Source organism: Cervus elaphus, chromosome 2, assembly GCF_910594005.1.
Source record: "Cervus elaphus chromosome 2, mCerEla1.1, whole genome shotgun sequence".
NCBI lineage: Eukaryota > Metazoa > Chordata > Mammalia > Artiodactyla > Cervidae > Cervus > Cervus elaphus.
In genome coordinates this window covers 8,600,390-8,615,817 of record NC_057816.1, presented here as the reverse complement: position 1 = coordinate 8,615,817, position 15,428 = coordinate 8,600,390, and the positions used below count along the sequence as shown (strand labels likewise).

At 54.3% G+C, this 15,428-nt stretch overlaps 1 protein-coding gene across 1 annotated transcript; it reads left to right on the top strand.

The window, feature by feature from the left end:
* Positions 1-342: 342 nt before the first annotated feature.
* Positions 343-14,567, top strand: NAA40 (N-alpha-acetyltransferase 40, NatD catalytic subunit). The gene is made up of 8 exons (XM_043870694.1): positions 343-573; positions 6,624-6,719; positions 7,715-7,767; positions 10,676-10,771; positions 10,845-11,003; positions 11,118-11,201; positions 11,767-11,844; positions 12,097-14,567. The coding sequence occupies exons 1-8, from the start codon at positions 568-570 to the stop codon at positions 12,236-12,238; spliced, it is 714 nt and encodes a 237-aa protein (XP_043726629.1). The 5' UTR covers positions 343-567; the 3' UTR covers positions 12,239-14,567.
* The last annotated feature ends 861 nt before the right edge of the window (positions 14,568-15,428 follow it).

The window sequence follows — 15,428 nt, the reverse complement described above, 5'->3', positions numbered from 1 at the left end:
AGGGATTTCAAGAGTTCACGATCTAGACAGTGGGAAATGTTCCAAACACCTCTCCTATGCCCGAGGGTTGTAGGAGGAGCAGGTATTTCGGAGGTCTTGACGCGTTTGGTCGGCTGGGAAGGTGGCTGCTCCGCGGATGACCAGGTTAAGGAGGAGGAGACGCAGAGGCCAGCGCAGGGGAGGCGCTGCCACCCACCGGGTTGCCCAGCCGCGCGCTTCCCCGCGGGCTGTGAGGCCGTTGCCATGGCTACAGACACAGCCTGGGGGCGGGGTGGGCGGGCCCGGGCTTACGTCATTCCTAGCGCGACGCTTGCTCCGCGCCTCCCGCCTCTTTCTGGTTTGCGAGACCCTCGGCCCGCCTCCCAGGCTCTCCACCTGCGCGCCTTTCCCCGCCCGTCCCTTCGCGGGGCTCTGCGCCGGCGCGGTTCCCGCCAGGGCGCGCTGGGGAGCCCGCGAGGCGCACGCGCAGTGCGGGGCCCGCCGCCGCTCCAGTGTCGCCGCTACCGCCGCCTCCCAGCCGGCAAGTGTGGGAAGGAGGAGCTGAGCGCCACCGCCGCCGTTGTCGCCATGGGGGTGAGTAGGCAGGGAGAGGAGACGCCAGGGCTGGGAGGGCTCCCCGCTCCCCTTGCCACCCCCCCTGCGCCCCCATTGTTCCTTGAACCCCCTCTCACGTGACCCTGACCCCCTCCGGCCTCACGTGACCCCCCTCCCAGCCCCCACATGACTCGACTACCTCAGTCGAAGTGCCCCCACGCCCGGCCCAGCCCTGGGAATCTCCAGGGGAGCCCCCTCTCCGGGCCCCACCCCCTCCGGTGCCCCCCGCCTCTTGCGTCGCGCCCGCCTCTGCCTTCCTCTAGGATCTGTTATCTTCTTGGCACCCACCCCACCCCCCTGCATCCCCGAGCAGTCCCTGGGTATCCCCCCCGCCTCCGGGGGTCACCCATCACCCGGCTGTCACTAGCTTCGTGGCTTCCCATATCCTAGGCCTGTGCTGGCTTGGAGGGAACCGAGGGCCAGAGGAAACGAGGCACCCAGCCAAGGTCACAGACCCTGACTCAGGGCTCTCGAATCCCCGGCCGCTGCGCTTCCCGCTACTCGGCGAAGCTGCCTTCCCCAGTCTCTTTCGAACCTCTCCACCAGGTTCCTCTTGCTCCAAAACATTCTCTTCCTTATCGACAGAGGCTTGCCTTCAGGGGCCTCCCAGATGCACCCAAGTGGGTCTTATTAGTTGGGTTGCTAGTGGTATTCACACCGCAGGTGGTTTTGCACGGGGAAGCTGTGCAGAAGGTGAGCAGGGGGCGCTGGAAGGGCGCTGGTGATGGCCCCAGCCCCGGATGGATAGTGACCACCTGTTCTGCAGAAGGCAGTCTAGAGGTGCTTTTTATGCCTTTCCGGGGCATGTGCTGATAGAAGGTTGGGCAGAAGTTACTGGCATGTTTCTGTGAGTTCACCTTCCTAAGTCCTAGTTAGAGCAGCACCCGTCACTCTCCTGAGCAAGTAACTGGCCCTCCCTGGCACCAGGTATCTTAGTTTTTACGCGAAATTTCCACCACCTTTTAGGGAGTCCTCACTTTGGAGCCAGAGAAACTCCAGTTCCAGCCTGATCTTCCCTGACTGGTGGCATGATGTTGTGCCAGTGAGCTGGCCTTTGTGGATTTGAATTTCCTCATGGATGTGATGAGGATGATAGCTCCCCTTTGAGACAGATATGAGGATTAAATGAAATGTAAATAGTCACATGGGTGTCTCTTAAATAGTGGCTGTTATTTTCCCCTGTATTCTCAGCCTTCAGTTTTCTAAAATAGAATTGTGCTATTTTTAACTCATTAGATTTGTCCCTACTGTTATTAACCTAGATTTTTATCCTCTCCACTCAAATAGTTATTGACTGAATGAATCAACTTGTTAGACAGAAATGGTTGTCTTACCCACGTCAGAGCACTTTATGTAATCCATGTCAAAACCTATTCATCGTGTTTCAGCAAGGACTTTTGGACACTGTGTGCTTCGTGTGTAGAAAATCAAGTCTAGAGGCCTTAGGCATATTTAACCTAGATTTTAGTGAAAGGTCCCAGGCCCCAGCTCTTCTGTTGAAATGGAACAAAATCTTGTGTCCCTGGTATTACTTAGTGAATCTGCCCAGCATCAGCCATTCCACACTGAGCAGAAAGCAAGAAGCATAACATGCCATTCTGATTCAACACTTCCTCATTGGTTGAGTTGAAACAGCAGGTCTCAGAGACCCTGAGATCCTTGCTGCTTCCTCTAGGGCCCCAATCTTATTACTCATACGTTACAGATGTGTTTCTCACAACAGCCCCCACCTGGTTGGTCTCTTCTGGCCTGAAGCTCATTACAAAAGAGAGATTTGAATTTCCCTCCCTGAAGCAGAGCCAGAACCCTCTCATTATCCTCATTCTTTGTGGGTGGGGGGCTGTGGACTCCCCAACTCATGTCGGAAGGGTCATGGTTCCTGGTCATCACCCTCCAGCACAGCGCCTTGCTCCGTATGACGGTCTGGCCACTGGCTGAGGGAGAGGGTGGCCTCAGGTGGAGCACCGTTCTCTTCAGAGTTCTCTCCCCTTGATGCCACACAGGTGTTGTCTCAGGAATTAGAATGTAGAGCTCTGTCTCGGGCTTCCCTGGTAGTTCAGCTGGTAAAGAATCCACCTGCCATGCAGGAGACCCTGGTTCGATTCCTGGGTTGGGAAGATCCCCTGGAGAAGGGAACGGCTACCCACTCCAGTATTCTGGCCTGGAGAATTCCATGGACTGTATAGTCTGTGGGGTCGCAAAGAGTCAGACACGACTGAGCGACTTTCACTAACTCTCTTTGCCAGAAATGGTTTTTTCCTGGATTCCTTGTGGGATGGAAGCATTGATGCTGAAAACCTAAAGGGTCCCAAATCTTTTTTCTGAAAGGTGCCTCCTGCTCCCATGGGGGTGTTTTTTAATTTCACTCTGTGACCCCTCATGGTCATAGAATTACCATTATGACTAGCAGTCATAGAGATGCCACTTTGAGGGGCTTACTGGTGGGCCAGTGGTTAGGACTCTGTGTTCTCACTGCTGGGGGTACAGGTTCAATCCCTGTCAGGGAATTAAGATCCCACAAACTGCAAGGTGTGGCCAAAAAGAGAGAGAGATACTACTTTGATAGAAATAGCAAGGGGAGGAGTTTGACAGCTGCATGTGAAAACAACTCTTCCATCACAGTTACAGCAAGCTTCATATACGTTTAATTGATGAACAGAGCATGGACTTTGGGGTTCAGACCTGGATTTGAATCTTGGAGGATTTATTCAGCAGGTGTTTATGGCTACTAGGTACTTGTGAACAGAAATCCTTACAATAAAGAATTTTTGTATCTGGTATATTGTATCATTTTTTTTCTTCTCGCAACAGCCCTGTGAGGTAGAGGCATTGTTAGCCCTGTTTTATGGATAAACTCTGGGAGTTGGTGAGGGACAGGGAGGCCTGGCGTGCTCTAGTCTGTGGGGTTGCAGAGTCGGACACAACTGAGCAACTGAACTGATTGATAAGGAAACTGAGGTTCAGAGGAACTGAGTGACTTGTTGGAAAGAGAGTAAATAACTTGCCCAAAGTCACACAGCTATTAAGTGGGAGAGCTGAGAGTCAAATCTGGGTCTCTTGACTCAAAATCCCACACTCTTTATTATGTAAAGCTCCCTTGGGAAAGACAAGGAGCTTTACTCTTCACTGCGCTTATTTCCCATTTTAATTAGGAGACTTTCCCTGTGTCCCCGCAGGATAGTCTTACCTCCACAAGGCAGGACAAAGCTAATTGGAACAGTAGGAGACCACTTTTCCTTGTGAGTGCTCGGTTCGGGGGAGAGCTTCAGCCTGTCTGGCGGCCGTAGCCTGTTTCATACCTGGAGTGCAGGCAGCGAAGCGCTTAAGGGGCACTTTCTTTACCCCCAGTCTTGGACCACAGCGGCCCGAAGCTCCAAGAGCTGCCTGGCTTACCTGTTCCCCTACGTGAATGAGCCCATAAATCTGGAGACCCGGACCTGGCCCTCCTGCTGCTGGTGCTTAGGAATTGCTTACTTCTAGTGCTTAAGAATGAGACGCTATGGAGGGAACCTAGATTTCATTGCCTTCCGGGTTCTGGACGTCACATGTGCAGCACCTCCGATCCTTCAGCTCTGTATCACGCTGAGAGAGAGAGTGCAGGGTGAAGGCAGGGAGCTGGCCTCGATGGTGAAGGTGTGTTGACCTCTGACCTAGCCTTGTGGCTATTCTGTTAGGCCGGCAGTCGCGTCCCCGTTTTCCTGGAGGTGGAGTTCCTTTCCTGGAGGCAGAGTTCCTTTCTCAGGCACCTGGCCTGTTTGATGCCAAAACACATGTTCTTTCTGCCCCATTGCACAGCCCTGGTGATCTTCCATCTCAGGCTTCCCTGTTCTTTATCCCTACTTCAGTGTGGGTGTGGGGTCTGGGGTGGTACTGTGTGGGCATGTCACGTCAGCTGCTACCATACCAGAAGGGTAATGAGGAATGAATCACCCAGCAGCTGCCTTGGGGACTCCCGAGGTCTCATCTTGACCTTAGTTGAACAGAGCTAAGAAGGTATTGGCCGCAAGTGTAGGCTCTCCAAGTGGGAGACAGCGTGGCTGGGGCGACAGATGCTGAATCTGCAGCCCAGTCCCTGGGATTTAGTCTCCCCTTTGCCATTTGCTCTCTGTGGAACTCTGAACAAGTCACGACATCCCTTTGAGCCTCAGCTTCTTCTTGTGAAAGTGTTCTGCAAGATGAGTGTATTTCTCAGTGTTGTCTTGAAACTCAGATTCCCAGAGGAGAAAAAAAATGGATGCTCTAAAACCTCTTTGTGGTCGAGAGGGGCTAGTTGTGCCCCCAGATCCCAGTGTCACGAAGACAGTCTGCTCTCTTGTTTGTTCCTTCCTCCAGGAAGGTAAGAAAGGGGCTCCAGCCGGCTTTCCTGCAGTGCCCAGCCTGCAGCTGGTACACGGCTGGTGCTGGGCGAGTCTGTACCTGGAAGAGCCACTTCTGTGAGCTCCTGGTATCGGAACTCTTGCCTGCTGCTTGCTTGTGCAGAAGTTAAGCACTGTCATTCCTGGAGGAACCGAGAGTAGAGTTTATCCAGCAGCTGGGTTTTTCAGCTCAACCTTTCCTGGGCTGTGTCCCAGCTACGGTGGAATTGGAAGTAGCAAAACGTCTCACTGGTGAGGTCAGGAAGTGAGGGGTGGGGTCAGACGAGGCCATGTGGCTGGTGGAAAGCAGAGCCGTCTTCCCAGGGCCTTGGGGTGATTCAGGACTCAGACTGGGTGGGCAGGCACCCCCGGGTGCCTGTGCTGCTCTGCCCCTCCTTGGGAGGGAGACCAGGAAGTGTTTATTGAACACAGGCCACAGTAAACCTCACAGGCTTAATACTTTAAAGGAGGTATAAAGGGCCATGCTCATCAGTTGAGGGAAGGAGGCTCCAAGAATGGCTGTGGCTTGTCCTAAGACCCGAAGGGAGTACAGGGCAGAAAGAGACTTTGGACAAGGTCTGTTGAGCTTTGGGCTCTTTTCCCCATGTTCCCAGTTTGTTTGTTTGATCATTCTTTGGCAGTGGTGGGTCGTCGTTGCTGCGCGCAGGCTCTTTCTAGTGGCGGGGAGCGGGGCCACCTCTTCTTCACGGTGCCTGGGCTTCTCGTGGTGGCGGCTTCTCTTGTGGGCTCCATGGCTCGTGGGATCCTCCTGGAGCAGGACTGGAACCCCCCTTCCCTGCACTGGCAGGCGACTCCCAACCACTGGACCCCTAGGGAAGCCTCCCAGTTTTTACACAGGGTGAGAGGGGAGGGTCCAAACCTGGTGTGACCCTCCAGACCAGACGTGCTCCACTTGGAGTTACAGGGGGTTCGCGGTTTGCTTCTCTGTGTGAGGACAGCCTCCCTTTGCTCCTCCCCTGCAGCTTGGCTCTGCTGACCACGTGTCAGTGTGGCCTCTGTCCCCAGGTGAACTCCTTGGGGCCCTTCACTCTGCCCTCGTCACTGGGTGCTAAGTACGCCTGCCACTCACGGGCCTGGGCTGAGCAGCTGTTTTTGGGAGCAGCTCCGTCTCCTTAAGCAGGAGTGCCCCGGGCCTCGCTTAGAAAGGGCCCCACCTCCCCAGGAGGCTGTCCCCAGAGCAGATCGTCGTTTCTTGAAGCCTGAAGACACTGAAAAGGCTTTGAATAAATTTATACTTAAGAGCAGCTATCAGCAGCTGCTTCAGATGCCATCGCCTTCCTGAAAGCTGCCCTGAATGTGTCTAAAATTACTTGTTCCTGCCTTAGGAGGGAATGAACAGATGAATATTTATTAGGCAGCGCTGAGGTGCGGGGCTCTGCTTCAGTCCTCACAGTGACCCCCTGGTCCCGAGGCCAGTCCTCTTCCCGGTAGGGAAGCGGAGAAGTCTAGTGATGCTCCCATGGTCTCATGACTGGGAAACGCTCAGGTCTTTCCTGCGTGACCAGGTGACCGTGCGTGTGGCAGCCAGACCTGAAGTTCCTGCTGCTGAGACCAGGCACACGAATCGGGGACCGGCCCTTGGGGTCCCCAGAGGGACCTTCTGTCTTTCGTTGGTCACCGCCTTCCAGCCCACTCTGCTTTTCCCTCTTGCAGAGGAAGTCGAGCAAGGCAAAGGAGAAGAAACAGAAGCGGCTGGAGGAGCGAGCAGCCATGGATGCTGTCTGTGCCAAAGTGGACGCCGCCAACAGGGTAACTCTCCCCTGTTTCCCAGTCCCTTCCTCCTGGAACCGCAGCTTGGTTTTTAATTTGACTTCTTTTGGCGCCACCCTGTGGCAGAACAGAGTTACTACGCATCCACACCTCTACTGCCTTCTTGCTGCGGTGGGGTTGGGGTGAGGCTTTGGACCAGCCTGGCTGGGAGCCTGGGAGAGTTGTGAGGAGGACCAGGGATGGGCCCAGGCGTGCAGGGAGGTGTGGAGTCAAGAGAAAGTGGCTGCTGCTTTTTGTGGGTCTGTTTCCTTACCATTGGAAAAGCGTCTGGAAAAGTTTTTATTAGGGTTTTGCATCTTGGGGAGGAAGCCTCCCTAGTAAAATGTGGTATAGTTTTCTCATTCTTGCCTTCAGACATTTATTGCCTGCCTGTGAGGTGCCGCAGGTTGTGCTATGCACTGGGGTTGCAGCAGCCTGGTTTTAGGGGCCACAGTCAGGGGAGGAGTAGCCATGATTCTGAGCACTCGGTGGGCCTGACTGGGAGCGGCTCAGCTTTCCCATGAGCCAGGAGAGATTTGGGTCACCCTTCCTGCCGCAGTTCACGTTCCAGGTTTTGTTATTCTTTTAGTCCACTCAGTAAGCAGTCATACTTTCGAGGATGTGGCCCAGGGACATGATTTTCCATTTTGGATTTTGACCAGGGAAGGTTAGTTGAGGACGTCATAGAAGGACACGGGTGGATCAGGGGCCCTCTCTTCTCTCTTGGGTCAGGTGGGCACTGAGCAGGTTTTATGCTCAGAGGCCAGTGTTTAGTATTAGGCAGTAAAGTTTCTTCTTCCCGTGTCAAACAAAGCTACAACTTTGTTGGGCCTTCTTCCTACACGTGACTTCAGAGCTAAGACAGATGGCGTGTCTGTGTAAGGGCTGCTCTTGGGCTGGGGAGCTGTGCCTCCACGTGGGTCCACACAGGGTGGAGCCGGTGACGGCCAAGCCCACATTTGTGCTACATACTCCTCTTTTCTTTCCTTCCACAGCTTGGAGACCCACTGGAGGCTTTCCCCGTGTTCAAGAAATACGATCGGAATGGGTGAGTGTTCAGCATTCCTACCTGTCCTGTCCTTGCTCTTTAGGAATTCACCTTTCCAGAGTAGGCTTCCTCAGACTTCTTTTTTCTTTGTTAATGAAAAAGCAGAAACAATGGCTAGTATCCTGCTGATACAAACCCCTCCATTAGGGTAACAGAGGGATCTGCGGATGAGCAAAGGTGGCCTGATCTCAGACTGACGTCTGTGTGGGGCTTGCTGTGCTCCCCGGCCGAGAACCACAGAGCGGAAACAAAGCTGAGAAATCATCTGGGCTGATTCCCTCATTTTAGGCAGAGAACCAAGACTCTGATGAGCTAAATGAGAGTCTGAGCTTCTGGAATTTCTCCCTGCCAGCTGAGGGGACGTTTCATTCTCAGTCCAGCACTCTTTCCCTGAGTATATAGTATAATGGGTAAAAGCCACTTAGGGCTTTGTGACCCTGGACAAATTACTTACCTTCTCTGTGTCTAAATTTTCGAAATAAGTACTTTCCCCACAGAGTCATCAGAAGGATTGGATGAAGTGTTAGTGCCTGGAACATTCTAAAGGCTAGATCCGTGTGAGTTGTTATTACTACTATTCTCTTTACTAATCCAGTTCACTGCCAATTCTGGATTAAAGCCCCACTCCCCTTTTTGTTTCTTTGGTTTATAAAATAGGTACCAGAGATGCTGTTGGCTCAGGGAAAAACCAGGGCTATGATTTTACAGAATCACCATGGGTTTGAATCATAATGATGCTTCTTATTAACCGTATTTGGTTAAGTCGACATACTCTTCAAGCCTTATTTTTTATCGGTTAAATGGAGTGATGATGCCAAACTTGCAAGGTTGTTTTACGGAGCATAGAGACTATATCCAGCACTGGAAGTAGGAGCTGGTGTCAGTATTTTAATGAATGAGATAAGACAAATGTAAATGCATGAATTATGATGGAGAGACTCCAGTAGGTAATACTACATTTGCCTTGCATGGCTGTGTCTGAGTTTCATAGTATCACGTTAATGTATTCTTCCTGTCTGTGATCAGATGCGTTACAACTCTTCTCGAAGCTGCATCATCATTCAGATTCCAGGAAGTCCTTTGACATAGTTTGGCTATGACAAACCTAGACAGTGCATTAAAAAGCAGAGAGTCAAAGGTCCATATAGTCAAAGCTATGGTTTTTTCCAGTAGTCACGTACAAATGTGAGAGTTGGACCATAAAGAAGGCTGAGCACCAAAGGATTGATGCTTTCGAATTATGGTGCTGGAGAAGACTCAAGAGTCCCTTGGACAGCAAAGAGATCAAACCACTCAATCCTAAAGGAGATTCACCCTGAATATTCATTGGAAGGACTGATGCTGAAGGTGAAACTCCAGTACTTAGGCCACCTGATGCTAAGAGCTGACTCATTGGAAAAGACCTTGATGCTGGGAAATATTGAAGGCAGGAGGAAAGGGGGGCAATGGAGATGAGATGGTTAGATAGCATCACTGACTCAGTGGATATAAATTTGAGCAAACTCTGGGAGATAGTGAAGGACAGAGGAACCTGGAGTGCTGCAGTCGTGAGGTTGCCAAGAATCAGACACGACTTAGCGACTGAACAAGAACAACAGAGATTCCTTACTGTGATCTCAGTGTTCCCGCCCCACGTTCTCACGACTTCCAGAGACATGGGCCAGCTCTGAAGCAGGCGTTGCCAGTTGACTCTGGGCTCATTTGGTGCTTGGAATTGTGTGTGATTTGTGTGGCTAAGACTGTACTTTCTTTTTTTTTTTTTTTTTTTTAAGACTGTACTTTCATGTACTTAAAGAAGTCAGTTGAGTGGAGAATCTATGCTCTCCAACCAGCCTTCAGAAAATGTATAGCTAAGACAGGTGCAGTGCTGTGTTGGGTCATTTCTGACCACTGCATGGTCAGTAGTACAAAGAAAGAAGACTCTTCAGAGCCAGGAGTCCTGTACTCACATGGCCAAACACACATGTAGCTTATATAACGGGCTAGTCAGCAGAGGTGACGGTGGCTTCCAGGGGTGATGTCCTCCGAGGAGTCGAGTCAGTCCTTTCAGAATGTGGCGCTTCCTGGAGAATGTGATTTCACAGTTTGCCAAAGAGTTTAACTGTAATTTACTTAAGTCATTTAGAAGTAAATAGCAGATCGAGTGACTCCCTTGGCAGTCTGGTGGTTGGGACTCGGAACTTTCACTGCTGTGGCCCGTGTTCAGGCCCTGGTCAGGGAACTAGGGTCCTGCAAGCTGCATGGCATGGCCAAAAACAAATAGATTGATACCTTAATGCCTCTTTCATTAGTTTAGAGAAACAGAGCTTGGGGTGAACCTGAACCCTGATCCATTCTGTTTGATCAGCTGAGAGCACCCCTGTGTCCTCAGAGGAGGCAGCAGGCAGGACTCCTCAGGGGGATGGGGGCTACCGTCTTCCTGAAGGGCCTGAGGTCATCCTGCCACTTTCGCGGGTGAGGTTGGGAGATAAGAACAAAGGGCTCCCATGGGCGCCCAGTGAGGACTGGATTCAGAAATGAAAGCAACAGGAAAAATGCCTCAGGGCAGGAACTAAGGGAACAGAGAAGACTCAGGTGTTTATAACAAAGTACAGAAGAGCGGGCAGAGAAAGCAAAGAGGTAGCCGAGAGGGGCTGGAGTTGACACAGTGCTGAGTCTGATAAGGACGGTGCAGGGGGGTGGCAGGAAGTGGGGCTTGTGGTCAGGATGGTGGTAGGCTGGTGATGACAGTCGTTAATCTCAGCCTGAATGGCTTCGTTCCTTCACAGGCACCTTCTGCAGTCACATCTGGGCTCAGCTTTTCCCTGTAGATTAACTGAGACCAGGAGCGCCTCGTCGTCAGGCTGTCCGGGCAGCGGGCGGTGCTGGGCCTGGCACTGGCTCCAGACGCCTCCTTTTCCTCTTCCAGGTTGAACGTCTCCATTGAATGTAAGCGAGTGTCCGGCCTGGAGCCGGCCACTGTGGACTGGGCCTTCGACCTGACCAAGACCAACATGCAGACCATGTACGCTCACCTGGGTGGGAGGGGGCTGCCTGTGCTCTGCGGAGTCCCTGTCCTGACTGCCGCTGTCTCCCAGGTACGAGCAGAGCGAGTGGGGCTGGAAGGACCGAGAGAAGCGCGAGGAGATGACGGATGACCGAGCCTGGTACCTCATCGCTTGGGAAAACCGATCCGTGCCCGTTGCCTTCTCTCACTTCCGGTTTGACGTGGAGTGCGGGGATGAAGTCCTGTACTGGTAGGGGCCATGGCGCAGGGGTGGGCACCGGGGAGGAGGCAGAGGCCACGTGCGTGTCTGGGCCTGAGCCAGGCCTCACGGCCCCTGCAGGCTCACTCTGCTTTCCTCCCCCAGCTACGAGGTGCAGTTGGAGAGCAAGGTGCGGCGGAAAGGCCTGGGGAAGTTCCTCATACAGATTCTGCAGCTCATGGCCAACAGGTAGGGAGGGTGTGTGTGTGAGTGTGTGAGTTCCTCATACAGATTCTGCAGCTCATGGCCAACAGGTGGGGGGTGTGTGTGTATGTGCGCGTGCCACTCTTGGGAGGAGCTGCCTCTGCCGTACGCCTGGGAGAGGGGCGGTGGGGACAAGGCTCACAGGAGTGTTCTGGAAGAAGAGTTATCTAGAACCTCCCTGCCCTGCCATGACTCCACATTTGGTGCAGTGGGCTGAGGGCAGCAAGCACCCCTGAGTGCCTGTTCTGTGCATCTCCACTGGGACGCAGAGAAGATGCAGAGGAGAAGTCAGTCAGGCGGGGAGCAGCCTCGTGTCCAAGGGCGGCACCACCCGAGATGGCAGAGCGGGGCTCAGGAGCATTCCCAGCAGCAGGCGGGAGACGGCAGAGTGGGGCTCAGGAGCACTCCCGGCAGGAAACGGGAGACGGCAGAGCAGGGCTCAGGAGCACTCCCGGCAGCAGGCAGGAGACAGCAGACGGAGGCACAAGAGAGCACGTGTGATTTAGCACCTCTTTCTCCTTCTGGAAGGTTCTCTCTGCTTCCTTCTCAGCACACAGATGAAGAAAGTTATGTTAACGGTATTTAAGCACAATCATGGCGCCTACCAGTTCTTCAGAGAAGCGCTGCAGTAAGGAGCTGGGCCCGGGGAGGGGGGGGACCCCCTGGGCGGCGGCAGCTGCTGGCCCATGTCTTTTTCCCTATCCTGGCCCACCTTGTCCTAATACTGAGCTCCTGGGCCTGAGGTCCAGAGGGCTGGGGCTGGGGGAGATGGTGTGGGCACGCCTCTGGCCTGGTCCCCTGCCCTGCTCCTGAGCCCTGACTCCTGGGGTGGAAGGCATCCACCGCCCCAAGCCGACCCTTTCCTCCTGCCTGCCTGCAGATTTGAAATCGATGACTCTTCCCCAAGCATGTCCGGCTGCTGTGGGGAGGACTGCTCCTATGAGATCCTGAGCCGGAGGACCAAGTTTGGGGACAGCCAGCATTCCCATTCGGGCGGGCACTGTGGCGGCTGCTGCCACTGAGTCCCAAGCCGGAACGCACTCTCCAAGGCCTGTCCTCTCCCCGGTCTCCCGCCGCTCTCCAGGCGGCCTCCTCAGCCCCCACCCCGGGGAGGGGTGGTCTGTCTGCCCCTCCTGCTTTCCCCTGGAAGGGCAGGCTGCCGGGAGGGGCAGCAAGGGGCCGGGCACTCGGCGCGTCCTTGCACAGTGGCTCCCTTCTCACGCGGCCCTCGGCCCTGAGCGTGGGGCTCCGCTTCCTCCCTGCCGCCGGGTTCCTGACAAGCCCCCTCCCCGCCACACACAGCTGGACGAGTGGAGCGTTTGTTCCCAGCTTCGTGAACATCCTGGAGCCCTGGGTCAGGCTCTGGCTGGTTCCCAAAGAGGAATGGACTCGGCGTAGGCTTTTGTGCCGAGAGGCTTCAGAGTGACTCCCCCTGTTCGGTGGAGGGGCTGCTCGATGGAGACCCTTGGAAGGTCTTTTATGTCACAACTTGGGGAAGCAAGGGCGCTCTTCCTGGCTGTGCCTTTGTGGATTCGCAGTTAGAGTGGAGTTGTCCCGGGGACCAGCTGGCTCCGGGAGCCTGTGGTTGTCAGCGAGGTGCTAAGGGGCCAGGAAGTAGAGTCGGGGGCCTGTGTGGGGACCATGGCTTCTCTGGCTTCTGACCGGGCTGCATCCCGAGCTTGGCCCCGTGATCCCAAGGCGGTGACCCGAGGTTTTTGTTCATAGGAAAGAGCTGGAGCCTGGCCTGCTCGTCTCCATCCCCTCTCGCTGCCTCCCTCTGCCTCTCGCCTGCCCCCCACCCCGTCTGACTCTCAAGGGGGAAATAACATCAGGGAGCCCCTCGTCTTCCCCCTTATGGCCCCTCGTTCCTGCCATATTTAATGCTGTTTCCTCTCATATCTTGGTGCTGTTAGCTCTCTGAGGGTGGGTCTCCTTCCCCACCGCCACCCCCGCCCCCGCCCCCAGCCTTCGGAGAGCCCCCAGCCAGCAGCAGGCCTCCTGCCTGCATCCCCCAGCCTGGCCCCTGCTCCCTCAGCACGGGACGCGGCCCCACAGCTGCCCTCCCTGGTGGCAGGTGGGCGGGGGAGCCCCTTCCTCTCCTCTCGTGGGGTGGACAGGGCACAAGGTCAGAGCTCAGGCTACCCCTCATCCCCAGACCTTACTCTCCTTCCAGGGAAGAGAATGACCAAATCCTTATCCAGGAAAAAGCACCTGCCGCCTCCCCTGGGACAACTGGAGCTCTGCCTTCCAGAGCATCCCAAAGGTCCTGCCTGCGGAGTGTTGATCCCAGGAGGTTGGTCAGTGCTTCTGACCTCAGTTAACTCACCCCAGTCCCTGCCCTGGCCCAGGCCGCCTGTGCTGGCCTGTCTCCCCGAGGCTGCTCTGGCTTCTCCCCCAGGCTCCCACGTGTGCGGGGCTGGGGCACACAGCCTCCCTGCTGAGCACTCTGCGATGCTCTTGACTGCCCAGCGGTGGACGTGGCACTCCCTTGGAGAGGGCCGCACACCTTCACACTGGAGCAAACCCACCTTTGGCCCACTCAGCTGGCTCCCAGGAGATTTTACCCAAAGGGGAGGGTTTTCATTGCTAGGAGGACATTAGAGGGTTCCTTCTAAGACTCATGGAACAAAGGAAGCATATTTAGGAAGAGCTTTTCCTTTGATCCCTGCTGTCTGTCAAAGGACACAGAATGATAAATATTCATCATTTTAGATCATGGATTTCTGATAACCTCCCACTCACAGGGCCCCAGAGGGACCCCAGTGTAAATCCCACATAAAGGGAGTGAAGTGTCCATGATTCTTTCCCTTCACTGGATACCTGGCACTGAGCCCCATTGGTCAATGGACACTTGGTGTGGGCCCTGCTTGTCCAGTCGCCTCTGCCACCACCCAGAGGCTGCTGGGGATGGGGGGTGGTCAGGTTGGGCAGGGAGGTCACCCTGTTGCCATTGAGCCTGTTCAGTTCTCAACCATCAGTCGCCATTTCGCCAAGCTCTTGGTTTTAAGAAACAGCAGGTCTTGTACCAGGCTTTTTGGTTGGTTGGTTTGGGGCATGTTAAAAAATAATTAATTTGAGATTTGTTTTTTAGTTGGTTTCCACTCTGTTTCAGGTTATTTGCATTGATGTCAGATGTGTACATGACATGTGTGTGGTTCTTTTTAACCCTTCCTGTTTTTTTGTTTTTTTTTTTGTTTAGAGGAAACTTTGGAGATAATACGCCTTCTTGAGATATATATATATATATTTTTTTCTTTAGCAACTTGTTATCACTGGAATCAAAGGGAAAAGTGATCTCTTTGTGTTGGTTGTGTTTGTGTGTCACAAATAAAAGACACTTTGTTCAGCTGCTGGGACGGCTTCCTGGTGCCAGGGTGCCAAGGCTTTGGGCTCAGACCATCCAGCGTTGGATCTAAACCCCCGGGGCACATAGCTGTGATGGCCCCACACCTCTTCCTGTGAAGGAAGCCTCAGGCGGGGAAAACCTCAGGGCGTTTAAGGCAAGGAGCCAGACATGGAAACTGAGACCAGCGAATGCATATGTTTGTGCCACTTCTCAGAAGCCCAGGTCAGAGGTCTTCTCCTGAAGGGTGCCTGCTTTGCTCGTTGGAGAGTCCCAGGCCAAGTGTTGGTGACATTTAATATCTGCAGGCAAACATAAATTCCAGAACATTTGTGTGGGAGTTGAATAGAAGAGCGTGTCGGTGTTTCTCTGACTTCACTGGGGTACTCAGAATATTCTTCATCTCTTGAAAAGATTCTGGCCCCCTCTTCACTTAGGAAAGACAGAGGCCCAAAGGAAGGGTAACTCACGTCAGGCCTGACCGGCCAGGAGAGTTACGAGCTGGGGGAGGCTCAGGCCTCTTGAGTGTGCCAGACGGAGCCATGCGGCTTCTCCCAGGTGGACTCCCGCCGGAGCGCGGCCCAGGGCACAGGGGCAGGAAGTGGGCCGGGATCCAGGGCTCAGTACTTCCCGCGGACGCTGAGGGCCAGCGCCCTCATGTTGCTGCCGGTGGTCACCTCTGCCTGAAGGTGGAGAGGGCGGCCAGGGTGGAGCCCTGAGCCCCCAGAGTCTTTGCGCTCTGGCGGGACAGTGATCTGAGGAAAGGGGCAGAGTCAACAGCTGTCTTGTAGCTGCCACATGTTGTGGCCTCAGCCCCGTGGGTTGGGGGCACAGCCGGGGACGGTGAGTGCAGCTCCTTTACCCTGGAG